Source organism: Hypomesus nipponensis, chromosome 28 (genome assembly GCF_054491055.1).
Source record: "Hypomesus nipponensis isolate SF chromosome 28, ASM5449105v1, whole genome shotgun sequence".
NCBI lineage: Eukaryota > Metazoa > Chordata > Actinopteri > Osmeriformes > Osmeridae > Hypomesus > Hypomesus nipponensis.
Window position 1 is genome coordinate 9,692,554 of NC_140388.1, and position 16,604 is coordinate 9,709,157.

The window sequence follows — 16,604 nt, forward strand, 5'->3', positions numbered from 1 at the left end:
TAAAAACAACAACAATTTGAAATGTTTATGTGGTAAATAATTGTTTTTATATTGAGGTGACAGCCTGTACATACACTTTTTATTCTCATTACTTGGCACTGTTAAGCCCTTCTACAAAAGTTTTCAAAACCCATACACATACAAAACTGTTAACCTGGGTATGTGTGTGTTTAGCAACTTAGGAGCAGAAAAAAATGCAATTAAAGGGAAGAAAAAAATGGTTCAATTACTTTGCGCCCACCCCCTTGTCGTAAGATATGGATGTCCCGTAAGGTTACCCGTGTTTGTTGGGAACTGAAGTCTTCGGCTGGATTAAAAAACACACTGCATATGTTTGGAAATCTGTTTCCCTGGGCGTGCGGATGGAGTAAGCGTGTGCTGAGCAGCAGCTTGTGTCGTCTACGAGAGAGAGAGAGGGCAGACACACTCATCATTAGCTGGGCTGCAACGTGCTCCGCTACCTGCTCCAATCTGTACAGCCTGGCTGCACACAAGCACCAGACAGATGTTCCCAGCACCAAGTGCAAAAGTACTGAACGGCAGAACCGTCGCTCGCGAGTGACAGAGGAGGAGAGAATGGAAATATTTAGGAGAGCACACAATAAGAGTTTAATTATGAATAATACCGCTGGTTTCTTTGTTCTCGCGTTGCTGGTAACTGTAGTCTGCGTGGCCTTTTGGGAAACTGTTTTTGGCAGCAGTCCGGGGGAAGTTGTCTGTCAATATTTCTTAAATAATAGCATGCATGAGAATACATCTAATTATGTGACCCCTCCCCGACAATAATTATTTTCCGTTCCAAGTGGCGACTGAATGTTGAGAAGTACATGTATTTCAGTAAAACACATGCTGCTTTCGTTTCCTAGAAAGAGCGGGAAAAGCAAGCACCTCGAGCAAAACACTGTGTTCGTACCGGGGCCATAGAGCAGCAGTCAAACGACAAAGAGACGGAACTGTGTCGCTCACGGCAACAGCCGCTAGCTGGAAGTTCTGGTGCTTGACACGCTGACTTCTCGAAAAGCGCAGCCCTTTGAGGGGGGGGGGGGGGGGGGGGGGGGGGGGAGATATAATCCCGTCTCCAGTCAAAGGACATCTCGCTACGCAGAGGCTGGAAACCCACGAGGCTGCAGGCAGCTCACAAAAACACAGGAGCAGCTGGTGGAATGCAGGCACAATACCTCACTGTTTGTTCAACAGCTGATCACCGGGTTCAACTTCCCTCCGGGACCTGTTGGGAAAACAGGACGGATTCCGAGGCATGGACTCGTCCCTGGTGCCCCGGAAGAGTCGGAATATCTAGCCGAGGTCAGACGTGTCCACCTGGCCACCTATGAGCCGTGGAAAGGAAGCAATCGTGTGATTGGTCCCCGAGCACAGGTCATCTAGACTCAATCAACGAGAAAAGCAGCTGATTCAAAATGCAGCTGACGGAAAACAGTCAGGTGTAAAACAGTCAGATCAAGGAAAAAACGGTCAGATACGCTCTGTGTGTGTGTCGGTGTGTTGTAGCAGTGTGAACATTACACTGCTAAAACACTGTTCAAACATGCCAAAGGGCTCTCACGTTGGGACCCAATAACTGCTACGAATGCAAACGAACCATTCTTGAAAACAGTTCCAATCATCCCTTATCCAACAGCACTTGTCTTAGAGATGCATATTAAATTGAAACAACGCTAAATGGTCATTCCCTGTATTCCCACAGATTGGTCATGTTCAGATTATCTGCCATCCATGAGCACTGTATCAGGGAAAAACAATTGTCTCCACACATTTTCAAGTTGACGCATATTAAAAGTTCATGCAACTTGGCTGACCCGTGCACAGTTCCCACTGTAGCCAGGGAAGGAGGGCTAACATAAAATGCCCAACAGTCCATTTACTTAAGGAGACTCTTTAGATACTAATGACTTGCTTGTTAATTATCGCGGCTAGAGCAGAGCCGAACATCTGCATTGATTCTCTAGGAGAGGAGAAAGGGGGAGGGAGGGATTGGGGCACAATCTGGAGGCTCACTAGTTACTGAGAGAACAAGCTGTTTAAGAGTATTTTGGTAATTGCCCATGATTGATGCAAAACACTGCAAGTGTTGCAGATAAATTGTAAATTGCAGTTAGCTCCAGGGCGTCATTAGCAAAGGATAACTGCCATTTAGGAATTATCTAAACCAACCATCACTTAACGGGAAAAGGTCAGAAGCCATTTTGACTATCTCAATGAGCCATCACATGCTTAGAAACTTAAGGACAAAAAAATAATAACATACAAGAAAAATACAAAAAGATACAGGTATCTAATAATGAACACACTCCACAGGAGTGTTGAAAAGATGGGGTGTCTTAATATTTGTGATAGTGGGATGTCCAGCATTGTTCTTCTGTGGTGGACTGAGAGAGAGACAGAGAGAGAGAGAGAGAGAGAGACAAAGAGAGAGACAAGTGAGAGAGAGAACAATAAAATATTCCATCGAGGGAAAAGCGAAGAGAACAGGACTTGGAGAGAGAGAAGGCTGGGAGAGAGCAGAGACCCAGACACCTGCTTCTACGCCGCCCTTTCACTGAGAACTGCTTCACTGTTCCAATCCCAGGAATGCACGTCTCCGTCGCAAACTATTTTTGGAAATTGTAACATGATCACAGCTGATAGCTCAGAATTCATCAAAAGGCCTCGGACTGGTTTCTCACCATAGTGTAGGTTACAGTAAACAATACAATATGTCAACAAATCAAGAAAAAATGAGAGCTGTGCCTAGTTCATGGAGCGCGTCAATATTTCAAGTACAGAAACTCAAATTGACTTCTGTTTTGTTTGTGTTTTACTGTCTCATTAGTGAAACGACCATCAACTCACATGAAGGCAAAAGATCATGTTAGTGACGGGATAAGACGGCTCCTGTTATCAAATCTCGGTGTTTGTCTTTGCTCTGCTACAATGCTTTCTGTAATGAGCACTGACTTAAGAATTCAATTTAAATGTGCATTTCAGCCTGGAAACTGACCTGACCCCTTATGTTTAGCAATGGAAGGAGCTATTTTATACCTTCAAAACTACAGCCAAGGATAAAGAATACAAGCTAATTACGTCAACGTCCTCAATCCGGAACACCCATGGATGACCCTGGATTAACAAATGAGCATGGCTCTTTCATATTTACTGGTGAGAATCTCCAGGTTCATCAATTTGACCTTTGATAGTTTGACTTCCAACCCCCAGTTTTAATATGAAAATGTGTCTGTTTATAAATGTCTATGTCCAAACACAAACTGACTACACATTGAAATAGGTAGGGGCAGAGAAAAATCATTCTTTCAATCTCATTAAATTCTTTGTCACCAACTGTGTTTGCAGGGGGTCAAACCATGGCTTTATTAAAAAAAAATCTGAGAGGCACCATTGCCAGGATATTAATTTGAACATTAATGCGTCCAAATTAGGTTACCCCCCTAGGGTATTTAGACATAATCCAACACATTCAAACACCCTAATATAATAACTAAACCGAGGTTATATGGTGTCACCTCTCTATTCCCAGCAATTAAACACCTCCCACTGACAATACGAATCACTCAGAATCCTCATTAACCCCCCAGACCAACCAGCAACCAGCATCAGCCAAACAGCCTTCTCCATTGGCTAGTCACTCCACAGGTAATCCATGTCAACGCCCACACAAGTGACAGGACAATGAATTGCTGGCCGGTACATTGTCTGCCGGAGCACCTGAAAGATATGTGTTTATTCACAGCAGGTCAAATGTTCAGTCAGTTGGGCTCCACTGAAAAATGCACAGGCAGGTATAAATGGATTTGACAGTGGTGTATGAGCAAATTAAGAGAAATTGTCAAAAATTAGGTCACAGCTATTTTTGTTAGTTATTAAAAAGAACTAAAGACAACAGGTTACATTTTATAAAATCGTAAAAAATTCAAATATATATATATATATATATATATACATATACATACACCGTAGTTATTTATTTGGTGCCGAAACACAGTATCAGAGTTGTTCTCAAAAAATTCTCCATTTGTAGTTTGCAATAAATCTCATTGACATACAGCGCAGGAAATAATTGGCCAGACGTATCATTTTTTTCTGTACAGAGTATCTATGTTCCATTTAGACAGAGTAAGCTCCTGCTTCCAAGCATGATGAAAGGAGAGTGGATGTACAGTACATTTTCAAAGCTTCTTCTTTGTATGGTTGGTTCTGAGAACACTCGCTCTAATCTACTGGGTTGATCACCGGGTTGCAGGGGGGATTAAAACATGTCTGCAAACCTCCAAATATTTGAGGCAATCAACAACTTAACACGCATTTGGCGTGAGAACGCAAGAATGTGGAGACACACAAAACGGATGGATGAAGAAGAGCGAAATATGAAGAGAAATAAGGGGGGAATCGGAGCGGTGCCCATTTTCGGGGGTGTAAAATATGGAGAAGTGTGGATCATCGAAGGAGATGCTCTGCCTGGGGGAACAGATGAAGGCAAGAGTCCGTGCCAAGAGCTCTCTACTGCAGGGAGAGAGCTGGGGGGGGGGTGAGAGCTGGATGGGAGAGAGGCTGCACCGCGCATGCTGCTCTCCTCTCCTATAACAGTCTCACACGCCTGCATCGACACGTCGCAGCGCTGGGATATTGCCGCTGACAGGGCCCTCGAAAACTTTCACAGCCATTTAGGGCGACTTCCTCCCACTGTTCTGTCATGGCCATTTACCGCACAAGATGCATGATATGAAAAGCAAACATTTTTCAGACCCCCCCTCCTCTTGTTCTGACGGCATTAGTGCCATTCATAATTTAGTTCCCTCGCAACAGACAATACTATCAGAAAAGGTAGTACGGTGAACATAAAAAACAGAACAACGGTTGTTGCTTTACACTAGAAGATACATATAAACAACAAATATATCTATGTAAATAAAAATAAAAAACGAATATAAAAAAAATTATATTAATTTGCACGTACACATCTACATCCTGGATGATAACCTTGGCAGGTTGCCTCTCTCTGGTCAGTAAGTGGGCCATGGGTCATGGTTAACACAGTCTTCTCACCTCTATGTCCACTACCAGCCAATGTCTCCAGTTAGCTCGTGTCGGCTTGCTACGGTTTGGAGCATCTGGGTCCACCATCATCAAAGCATATTTTTTCCCCTGGAAAAAAAAGAGAAGTCAAGAGAAAACAACAACTATTATTCTATAAAAAAAAAAAAAAGTCTCCTCATTGTGGCGTGGACAGTGTGGAACTGCAGCTACTTGTGAACATATTCACGCCATCATTCTGCCCGTGCCAGGATATCTTTATGCCCTTCAATCTGTCAGCTGAAAATTCTTGGAGACAACTTACTGTAAGTAATCGCATGATGATCACAGTTATTGGACACTGACTTGGAAGCTTTAATTGCACTAAATATTCCATTATGTCGGTAAAAGTTTGGGAATTACAGAAGCAGATTGAATTATTGAACGAGCACATTTGTCAACCCTGGTCATGTGCCCAAAATCTGCCAGACCATATGATGGTCTTTTTTTACTCTGTTCACTTCCTCTTCAAACATAGATGCCAATCAAGGCTGTTCCAGTCCAACAAAGTCCCCTAGCAGTAATTATAACTGGCCTGGTCGGGGATAAATATGTGTTGCCGTGTTACAAGCAGGTATGAAAAACATGTTATTGTAGCGGTAACAGCATGTCGTAGCTCCTGCAACCTCGGGAGGGGGGGCATTCATAGAAGATAAAAGAATACGCTTTTGCTCCAGATACCAATAAAGACCTCCAAAAAAAACGATCATATTCCGATGCACATGAATAAGATAAGACAGGAGTCATGGATTTATACTGGAGATGCTTCCCCCCATTCCCCCTCCCCCCTCCCCTCTCAGTAAGATGCTCAGGGTACCTGACAAGCAGCAATAAGCATAAACAACTAAGCCTAATAACAGGATAATACTGGCGCCTCAGCGATAGGGCCTGCAGGTAATACCCAGACACACCGACAACAATGGATCCTCCTCCACAGCCTGTCAGAGACTGACTCGCTATCGCTGACCCCTCCGGGCGGCTCACATAGCATGACCTGTTGCCTTCTCAACGCTTGTAATCCTCGTTTATACATGTGTGCTACGAGGCAAAGACAGCATGATAATGTAGTTACACTAATATCTAAGTCATACATTGAAGTATTCAAAAATAGCACAGCTTAGAGAAAACAGGCCTCGGGGCATTCACATCAATCTATATATTTGAATAAGAGAATCTTGGATATTATTTGAACTCCACAACACTGGCATACCTCAAAGAGAAGAATTCCAATAGAAGATTCAGACTGAACACAAAATCATATTCTGCAGCACATACTTGGTCACACAAAGACAGAAAAAGTGGTCAGTTAAATTCAATTGTTCGTTTCAGTGCTTATGTGCCTGGATCTACCTATAAGAATGTGGTTAGTCCAGCTGGCACTGTGGGAAAAAAATTTTTTCGCAAGAGGCGCTCCCTCCATGCTTGCAGTTCACACATTGTGGCATGTACCCTTCTCTCTCTTACAGGGATTTTTTTTTTTCTTTTTTCCTCCATCTGTCAAAATCCACATTAATTACACACAGATAAGACTCCAGGGAAAAAACAGATACATACATAATTCCTCCCCGTCTAAATTAAAATAACCATGTATGAAAATAATGAATATGCTACAGTACAACCAGTGCTTACAGAACACCATCCATCTCACACCACTTCTCCCTTACTCTACCCTGTCCAAGTTTCCTCCGAATTACTAATGAATGCCATCCCTGACACAACATGCTAGATGCACACGGCTATTTAAACTCTAAGTACCATATACCCTCCCTTTCCTTCAGATAACCATTGGCTCCCCTCCACCAGATATATTATCCGCATGTTATTCTCATCAGTACTAAGTGGTTCCTCTCCATTAACTTCTGTGTTGATATGCTTTCTGCTCTCTAATCTCATCAGTCCTGGTGGGTTGTAGCTGGTCTGTTCAGATGACGGCAGGAGGTGACGGGGGGGGTCAGGGGTCAGGGGGGTTCTGCTGCCTGGTGGCGGGCGCAGGACCCCACCGCGTCCCAGCAAGAGCGCCCCGCCGGCCCGGGGTTGGTGGGTGGGTGTCAGCACGGAAAAGCGGCGCTCCGCTGGGCCTTCACACAGAACTGGAGCCTGGGCCCGGGCCTCGGGGGCGGGGGAGATTGAGCTGCGGTCTCCTGGGATTAACCTCCCACTAGCCTGCTGTGATCACAGCAAAACGGCCCTCTGGGAGAGACGTCTCGAGATGCCAGGCGGCTGTAATTAGCCCTGCTCCCGGCTGGGTGGCTCTGTCATGGCTGCTGGCCGGTGTTGGAGAGAGCCTGGCTGGGTGGGGGGGCTCTTTCTCTCTCTCTGCTGGAGGAACTCGATTCTCTTGTGGCGGGAGGCAGGGAACGATCGAATGAATCCTCTCCCAGTGGTCAAACTCCACAAATGGCCGTAAATGAAAATGATAAGAAAGGGCCTGATGTCTTTTACCAACTGTTGTTTTTGTCCTCCCAAAAAAACAAAACAACGACAACAAGATGACCTTAGTTTTAATATCGTCGAAGAGACATCTACACACCCATGTTGCGGCAGTGTGAATGCTAGCAAATGGCCGACTAGCCGACAGCATCAAACGTGTGCATATCTGCAACGGTGAGGAGGACTGCAAAGAACAAAGGGTGTAGAAGGCCGTTGTCTCTGAGGGTTGTAAACTCCTGGCTTACCTTTGTGTGAACTCTGCTGGGGCTGAGAATCAGAGAGAGGTCTAATCGGCCTCTCTCGCAGATCTGCCTGGGCTCTTGAGCCCATATCTCTGCCTAGGGATGACACACTGTACCGGGCAGGGGGGAGGCAAGGCAGGAGGAATGGAGGAGAGAGAGAGGCCCCACTGTGAGTTTACAAGTTCACGGTTTATCCCTGACCCAATACCAAACCGTGTCGTCCATGCGGCTGCCTATTAATATCCCCTCTGCTTATCCAGCTGATCCTCGCTGTTCTCCTTCTCCATCAGCCGCGGCTAGCAGAACTCACAGCGTTTCATTAAACGGTCAACTGCGCTCTTCGCTCAACCCGGAGCAAAGCAGCGCATCGATCTCAAATCCCTCTTTAAGTAGCAAAAACACTTGAACTCGTTGGGTAATTAACAGGTATCTGTGTTGTGATTAAGAGACGGCAAAGGCTTAACAACCATCGACTGTAGCTTCAAGCAAGGTTGGAGGATTGATCTGTAAACACGAGGAAAAATCAGTCCGTACACACAACTCAGAAATTTCAACGGTAAAAAAAAAGAAAGGGAGAAAATGTTGAACTGTTGTCGAGAGTGGAGCCGAATGCTTCACATCAATGTACACAGTGAAAAAGCACACGTTCTATTTGCCGGGTGAAACAAACCAAACCAGATGGCAGGCGTTTGCTTCTGCCTACACGGAGGGCGAGCTGTACGTTCTACATCTTCCATACAACAGGAAGTGAATCCCATGGCTCCCGTTACTAAACCGGCGCGGCCAGGGTCAGATCTCCCAACACGTTTGACTGACGAGTACGCTTTGACGGGTTTTTACATTTAGTAGACGCTCTTATCCAGAGCGACTTACAGGAAGTACAGGGACATTCTCCCCGAGGCAAGTAGGGTGAAGTCCCTCGCCCAAGGACACCACGTCATTTGACTCGGCGCGGAATCAAACCGGCAACCTTCTGATAAATAGCTTGATTCCCTAACCGCTCAGCCATCTGACCCCATCATATGCTGGATATTACACTGTATTGTATTTGAACTATAGTGTATAGCATGTCTGAGGAGACTAATGTACAACGACTTCTGCAGTGACTAGGGTTTCGGGTTGAGAAAAAGTGCATACGCATTGAAGCCCGATACCTATGATGTGTTGAGAGAGAGATAGAGGGACCAGGGAGGGAAAGCAGATGGGGCAGCAACCCCGGACAGATGCTTGGGAGAGGTTAACCGTGGTCTGTAAGACTTGTTCTATCGGGGTCAGGAGAGGAGGTTCGCCCAGGTCAAAGGTCACGGCAGACGTAATTGAATCCTGTCCAGGGAGTGAAAGATGCGGCCGAACCACAGATGAGATGGAGATGGAAGGAGGCCAGCGCCAGGCGGCCCTGTGCGCGGCTCACGGCTGCTCCTCACCTGGAGATCACTCACCTGAGAGGTGAGGAGGTCCTTATTGTCATTAATAACAGCTCCCCCTCACATGCACAGAGGGTTCGTAACCTCACTCCTTCCTCTCACACCCCTCCCCCAACCCTCAGCCAGGCGCAAAGGGCAGTACAGTAATCTGCCCGAGAGGAATTGGGTGAAGGAAACCATTCTGACAATATTCTGACAGGTCTTCCAAGGAAAGCCCATCTCTGACTCCAAAATGGTTTCTTGGGCCATTTATTTTTCTGCATGGCCCCCTCTTGCCAGGGGAAATCGGATCTTTGTCAACAGAGTGGTGCTTTGTGGATTTCTGCTTGTCTGTTGACCCTTCTTACATTTATACTTCGGAGGAACCAAGGAACATTCTAGAGTCTAGACCATACCTGCTCCAACAAGCCAACCAGGTTGGACAACACTTGATAAAAAAAAAAAGATGAAAGCCATGTTGTTTTTCAAGGCACAGTTATTGAAGTGAGGATGTGTCAATTAACAGACACACACACTGACTGCATGTGACATGCTGTAGATGTCATTAGACCTGCAGTGTAAAGGCATAAGACGAAGTTGCTGCCTTTGTCTGTGAAGTGTGCTTAACTTAATGCTGGTTCAATTAGAAGATCCAGACGCCCTGCCAATCAAGCTTGAGAAGACATGTTAACCTTTATCACCATAATGAAACTGAGGAGCTTTCCTTTGTCAAACTATTCCTCCAGCTATTATCTGCATATCAGGACGTATTAATCTTCAAATTATTTTCCCCACCCCCTCTCATGTTTTCAGTTTTTTACAGAAAACTACTTTGCAATAGATAACTCATGTAGCATATTTAACAATATATATATATATATATATATATATATATATATATATATATATATATATATAAATAAATATAAAACATATATTTAACATGTATGATGCAAGACTGCCCACTACCTTCACTACCTATTTTTAACTCAAGTCTCCCTCCCACACAAAGGAGGACTGTGAAGTGGCTACTGAAACACCTCCAAAAGCCAGCGCCACATGGCCAAAGTAGTGTGACACCTGGAACAGTGAAAATCCAACAGCAGTCTTTACTGGGACACCAACCGCAAACTCCCAGTCTGTCACTGAGGAGCGCAAGCACAAGAGGCGCCAGTTCAAGAGGAGGCGAGCACATTGCAGGAAAACGTGAAACACCGGTATAATTGCATAATCCCATTAACACCTTTTCTTTTTATAAAATGCCATGCCAAACGACGACTTAGCAATCTAATACCAATCTACCATCTAATATAACTAGTTCTGTGCTAGTAGACAACCCTGTAGCGCTTGTTGTGTCGTAATCCATCGGGCTGTGCGTCACGGATCACAAAGTACAGATTTTTCGGTTCACTTTCCCTCTGAACTTCACAACGTTGACACCCTAACCAACACAAACTTTTACTGATATTCAAACCGTTACTGATACTACCCAAGATACTCAATATTTTCCAAGAGTATTTTTTTCTTTCTTCCTCAGCTGCGAAAAAAAGAAAAGGGTAGGCTATGCTTGTTCACAGTCTGATTCAGACTTGGGGTGTGATGGAATTAGCAGAAGCCTAGGGAACTACCCCTGCATTTCTCTCAACGCTGAAGCCTCTCTTTAACCACTACATGCTTGCAAGCACGGTAGCGCTGATGCTAAGCGTGTTAGTCACCCTGGATGCGATCTTGCTAGCTGGAGCTTTCAACGCTTTCTAGTGGTGGCTTTACACATACACCTACTCACCACCATGACAGCATTTCTGCAAACGCACACGCTCATACACAGTTACTGGCACTAACAGGTACTCTAACTAACAGGCACTGGCTCATTCCAAACATCCCAGATGCAGAAACTACCTATGTTAAATGGAGCAGAGAGAAATGTATTTGACATATGGTTCAGCATTGGAAGGAGCTGAACGTCAGGCTGATTTACAGGACATGACTGCTATCCATAATTATCTACCCATCATGCCTTATCTTGAGGGGTCATGTTGTTGCCATTTTATTAAGCTGTTAAAGTGCAAAGTAATGGTGTGTGTGTGTGTGTGTGTGTGTGTAAACATTGATGTAAGTATTCGTTTAAACTTGCAGTGAAACTTGAAGAGATTCACTAATGAGTCTATTTAATCTTTTTACTGGCATAGTCGCTACATGAAAAGTTCTGTAACTTTCAAAGTCACAACTCTGACTGACACATAGAATTTCTGAGAAATACCTGCCCAAAGAAAATACAAGGTCTCTTGAAACTGTGATGTTTAACCACTTAAATAAGAAATATATTGGAATGGGATTTTGGTTTGACTCCAAGCAGCTAAGACTGTACACAGTTTCTATGGAAACCCAGTTTGTTTGTGATAATAAGAGGGGGAGGGGGGTTCACAACAGTGTTGTCTATAAAACAATATTCATCTCCACTGTGTTCTTCACAGTGGACATAGTTAGCACAGCGCTTTAACCTTGAGTTCCCCTCTACCGCAGTCTTCTCCCTTTACTGTATGAACACATTCGTTGTATGAACACGTTTGTTGGTTTAACGGCAATTATCCTTCACGGGAACCGTCTGGAAAACAATACAGATCCCGGCCCTCTGTAGGGAACAATAGGAAACGTCCTGCTATGCAAATCCTGCTTGTCCATACTGTGACACCGCTCCTTTTTGGCCACCAGAGCTGTCAAAGGTGTCAGAGCTGTTCACAGGCACGGAGTGTCTCACCAGCTAGGGAGGCTTCCACATTCTCTTTTTCTTTTTTCCCTTTTCTCTCGCTCATGATTAATTATGGCCTCTGATGGTAGTACAGTGGGCAAGTGTAAACGATTCCCACATTTTCTTGTGCCCTCAGTTTACTAATGCCTGTGTAGGAAGATGCTATTGACGCCATCCTTCTTGGATACTAACAGGTTTCTGCATGGGGTGGCAAACTCACTCCTTCAAGTGGAGGGAAGGGTGGGAGGGAGGGAGGGAGGGAGGGAGGGAGGGAGGGAGGGAGGGAGGGAGGGAGGGAGGGAGGGAGGGAGGGAGGGAGGGAGGGAGGGAGGGAGGGAGGGAGGGAGGGAGGGAGGGAGGGAGGGAGGGAGGGAGGGAGGGAGGGAGGGAGGGAGGGAGGGAGGGAGGGAGGGAGGGAGGGAGGGAGGGAGGGAGGGAGGGAGGGAGGGAGGGAGGGAGGGAGGGGAAAGAGCGGGGCACTGTAGGCATGTGGGCAGACAGAGCCAAGTCCAGACTGCCAGTTGACAAGGCCGGATCCTCCAGTATGGGAGAGACGATGGCTTCAGTGGGTGACGCCGGGTGTTGTGAAGAAAGGGCGGAAAAAAGACTGCCCAGGGCTCGGAGGCTTGACGTATTTAAGCCAGACAAGCACAGTCTGTGTTCAGATATCACCAGCCCACCAGTCTGACAATCAGGCCATGTCATCGCTCATGCTCCGCCCTGGGAGCACACATCTCACCTCAGAGCATGAGCACCGCTCAGACGTCAGCAGGAGCCCAGAAAATGACACACTGGAAGGAAAATAAATAAATACGGACGTAGAGATTTGCAGTAAAAGATCCTTTTCCTTGAGCTGGGCGTGATTTCAAAAAATCTTCGAATGCGCAGCAGCCTCATTTTGAAGGGCAGGAACCCCTCGTTTTGCTAACCGTCGATATATTTAGCTGTGTCAAAAAGGAAAACGAAGGCCTGAAACGACATTGATCACAATGCCGAAAACCGTTATCAGAGGAGGTGCAGGTTTATGGTTCAAGGGCTTGTCCATTCACACGGAGCAAGCCTGCCCCTCTTCCTGACACACTGATAAAGACAGGAAAGCTAAAGCCGCTCCTGTGCCGGATCTTTAACTCTCCCCAGGGGGAATCACACATCACCCATCTGAATGATCCACAAGCGTCGTCGGAGCCAACCTCCACGCTTCATTTAAATAAAGCATCTTTTTACTTCATCCCATTGATTTTTATTTTTTTTTTGTACAGAAAATACAGGAAAGCATGAAAGTGTCAAATGTACATAGAGAGTACAAGACTGCCGACGGGGAACAGCCGAGTCACAGGTCTGAAATCTGAACCACAAGAAGAAAAGGAAAATAACAAAATCTAAATTCAATTACCCATGCTAGTATCCTACTGTAGGCTTGGTAAAAAAAATAAAAAAAAACATGTCATTTGAACCCTGTGCGATGTTCATCCCCAAACCTGTCGTCCGCCCATCAAGCAGGCCGGTGCTGCTCCAGGCTGATGCCGTCTGACCCTGGACAAACACGAGGCACAGACAACCCCTTCAGGCCGCCAAAGCAGTGGTCTCGTCAGATATCCCCTGTTCCCTGCTCAACCTCTCTCTACACTGACCATGAACTATTGACCAACGCTTTGGCTCGTGAGCAATTTACTGTCTACCGTCTTACGAAGGTGAACCACAGCCAGGAGAGAACTAGTTCCTAATGCCATACACTTTAAATTTCAAACCCACTCCCCCCCCCCCCTACTCTTATGGTAGGTTCCAAAAGAGAGTTTGAATGTGTTCAACACAAAGCTGAAGACGCACAGGATCAGCCTAGCGGCAAGTACGAGGAATCTGTGGCTGGTGCACAGAAAGGGTTAATATCCGCATTTAGGCTGAAAGACATACTCAAGCATACACAGACACAAATCCTGTTGAGCAGAGCAGAGCAGAGCAGAGATACCCTACATACTACCAGCCCTCCAAGGCACAATTAGGATTTCACGGATGGAAGAAATCCACAATTCCTGCAAACATAAAAAGTCATTTTTCCCCTCATTGCAATAATATCAACTTTTTACCCAAGGAACAACCTAAAGCACCTCTCGATAGGATTTGGACAAAGAAATAAAAACAAAGTAACGTGTTTTGCCAAAAATGGTTGCTACTTCAAGCCAGGCATGTTTTGTTGAGGAAAGGCAAAACCTTTCTTTTTATAACCTTCCACTCTCAATCAATTTTACCAGTTCCATGAGCTATAAGAAGAACTACCACCTGCCAAGGGTTTTAAAAGTTGTGTGCAGTTCTGCCTTGGTAAAGATTGGTACGGATTGGCACAATTGGCAAACCACCATCTCTCAGCTGAGAGAGAAATGTTAAAGGTTGAAAATTTGAACTACAGGATGAAGTAGATATGAGTGACAGGTGGAGAGGGTCATAACTGAGTGAAAAGGGAAGCAAACTAATCTCTTACTGTAGTGTGCGAAGACATTGAAAAAATTACATTTCAGGACTGCACAAAGAAGGTCTGGCCCTGAACTGTGCAATAACTGACCGTTTTTACGTTCAACATTATACTTTCTTGGGTATTTTATGCAGACATAATAATTTGTGTTAAGCTCACTTACTCCTCTCAGTATCTACAGCTGTGTTAGTCAAAGCACCTTATGCACTCTAAAGATGCACAGTAGGAGCAAATCAATGCAAATTAATTGCATTCCCTAGCAACAACATACAAAAACAAGAATTTGAAATAAAAAAATAAGTTATTGTTTACCGACATTAACCTTATACTTTCCCACGCTTCCAAGGAAATTATAATGATTGTTTTTCACATATAGTGACATCAACATAACGTTTCATTATTCATATTAGGTGACATGATTACAAAGAATAGGTTCATAATATGAATTTACAGGCCGTCGCTCAGTTTAAATCTGCCCTTATGCTGATGGGACTGAGACGAGGAGAGGCCTGGGGCAGGTCCAAAACAGATCACAGTATATTATGACTCAGTTGTGTTTGACCAACGCACACCAAGTGTCCGGTCTGAGGAGCCGAGATTGAAAAGACCACATTGTGACTGTCCAAAAAATTACGTCCTAGAGCATTCCGCTGTCTAGCGAAAAGGTTAAGAACATTTTGCACAAATGCCCAGACCTATTGGAACAGTCATAAGCTGGCACCAAGAGGAATCAAGCTAACATTGTGGATCTGGTTCAGTTTTCTCATTATTCATACCTCTCCTGACATTCACAGAGAAGGGGGGACGGGGGGGGGAGGACGACAATGAATTCTGCAAACACCTACATTATGAGAAAGCTCTTTCAGTGTGGCTAAATACCGCAGAGCAGAGCACCTCTACTCCTCAGAGTGGGCAGTGCTGGCTGGTGCATAAGCATCCTGAATGAGTGCAACAGTTGGAGTATCAACAGTGAGAGCAACAAACAAAAAAAATGACAAGTGCAGGAGAGACCAAAGCTGCACCTCGGAAAAAGTTGAATCCTGCCCACCTTTCCCAGGGATTGAAGGCCCACAATGCCTTTGCAGGTCTTAGTGCATTAAGAGGGGTGCACTTGATTCAGCTTCAGCCACTTCAGGGTAAAGCAAATCACTTTAATATGTTAAGAAGATTAAACTGGATAAATGTCTAGATACATTTTTTGAAAAGCTACATAAACCTCAAGTGTTTTCATTTAGGGAGGGGAGGTTTGTTAGTCAGTGGAATCTATCGTCACAAAACCCTCCGAAAGCTATGTGATTGGCTAAGGAAAATTAGGCTTATTTGAGATTTTGCATTTTAAGCTTCTTGAATGTAAGACCCTCCCACCTTTTTCCGTATTATCTTTAACACCAACCCTTAGGACAACAAAAACCGAGACACACAGGTCACAATCTTGCAGAGTATCTCAGCTACGAGGCTGTTGGTCTTATACTGAACATGCCAACATGTGGTCTTAATTCTTAACATCAAACGTTTTCTATAAAGGCTGGTAATCTGTTTGTAAAAGTATCTGTGAGAAATCTATGTGTCACATGCAAAGTCGAAATGTACACCTTTGAGAAAATAAAAGTCTTAGATGTTGTATTTTAGTATCAATTAACACTTGTTATGTATACTATTTACTGTTGTACAACATTACACACAATATACCTTTAACCATTTTAACCTATTTATGGCCTCTCTTACAATGGATTTCGACTGTTTTATGTTCATTGCTTGGATTAATCCCAAACAGTCAAATTAAATAATTGGATCAGGTGTCTTTGAGAACAGGATCGATTGATTCTCCTGGATGTGAGGGATTGTAAATCCCATGGCATCTTCTTGTCAGCTAGCAGTACTTTTCCACACAGAAACTGTGCTAGAAATGGTTGAGTGTGGAAATGAAAGGGAAAAACGGAACAAAGTAATGTAAAGGGATTAACTCATCATTTGCATACCAATGTCACTGCCTCCCAACGACGGAATCAAAGGAACGAACAGGAAGTGATCACTTCTAGCTCTTATCAGCTGCATTCTCTGGGAAAGAGAAATCAAGCTTTGATCAATGAAATAAATTAACATTATGTGTCTCTGCGTTTTATTGCGGGTGACTTCTGGTGACAAACCAATGTGTTTATACATTTATTTATTTTTAAGCAATATTGGCATCAGACACAAAATATGCTTCCCCCTTTTGAAAAAGCTCT

General features: G+C 44.5%; 1 protein-coding gene across 2 annotated transcripts in view; it reads right to left on the reverse strand.

The window, feature by feature from the left end:
- The window catches only part of pebp4 (phosphatidylethanolamine binding protein 4), a 39,778-nt gene that overhangs the window by 17,328 nt on the left and 5,846 nt on the right, over positions 1-16,604 (reverse strand). For both annotated transcript variants that reach the window (XM_084694291.1, XM_084694290.1), the window contains exon 4: positions 5,059-5,157. In XM_084694291.1, coding sequence (XP_084550417.1) covers positions 5,059-5,157 — 99 coding nt within the window. The remainder of the gene's footprint in view (positions 1-5,058; positions 5,158-16,604) is intronic.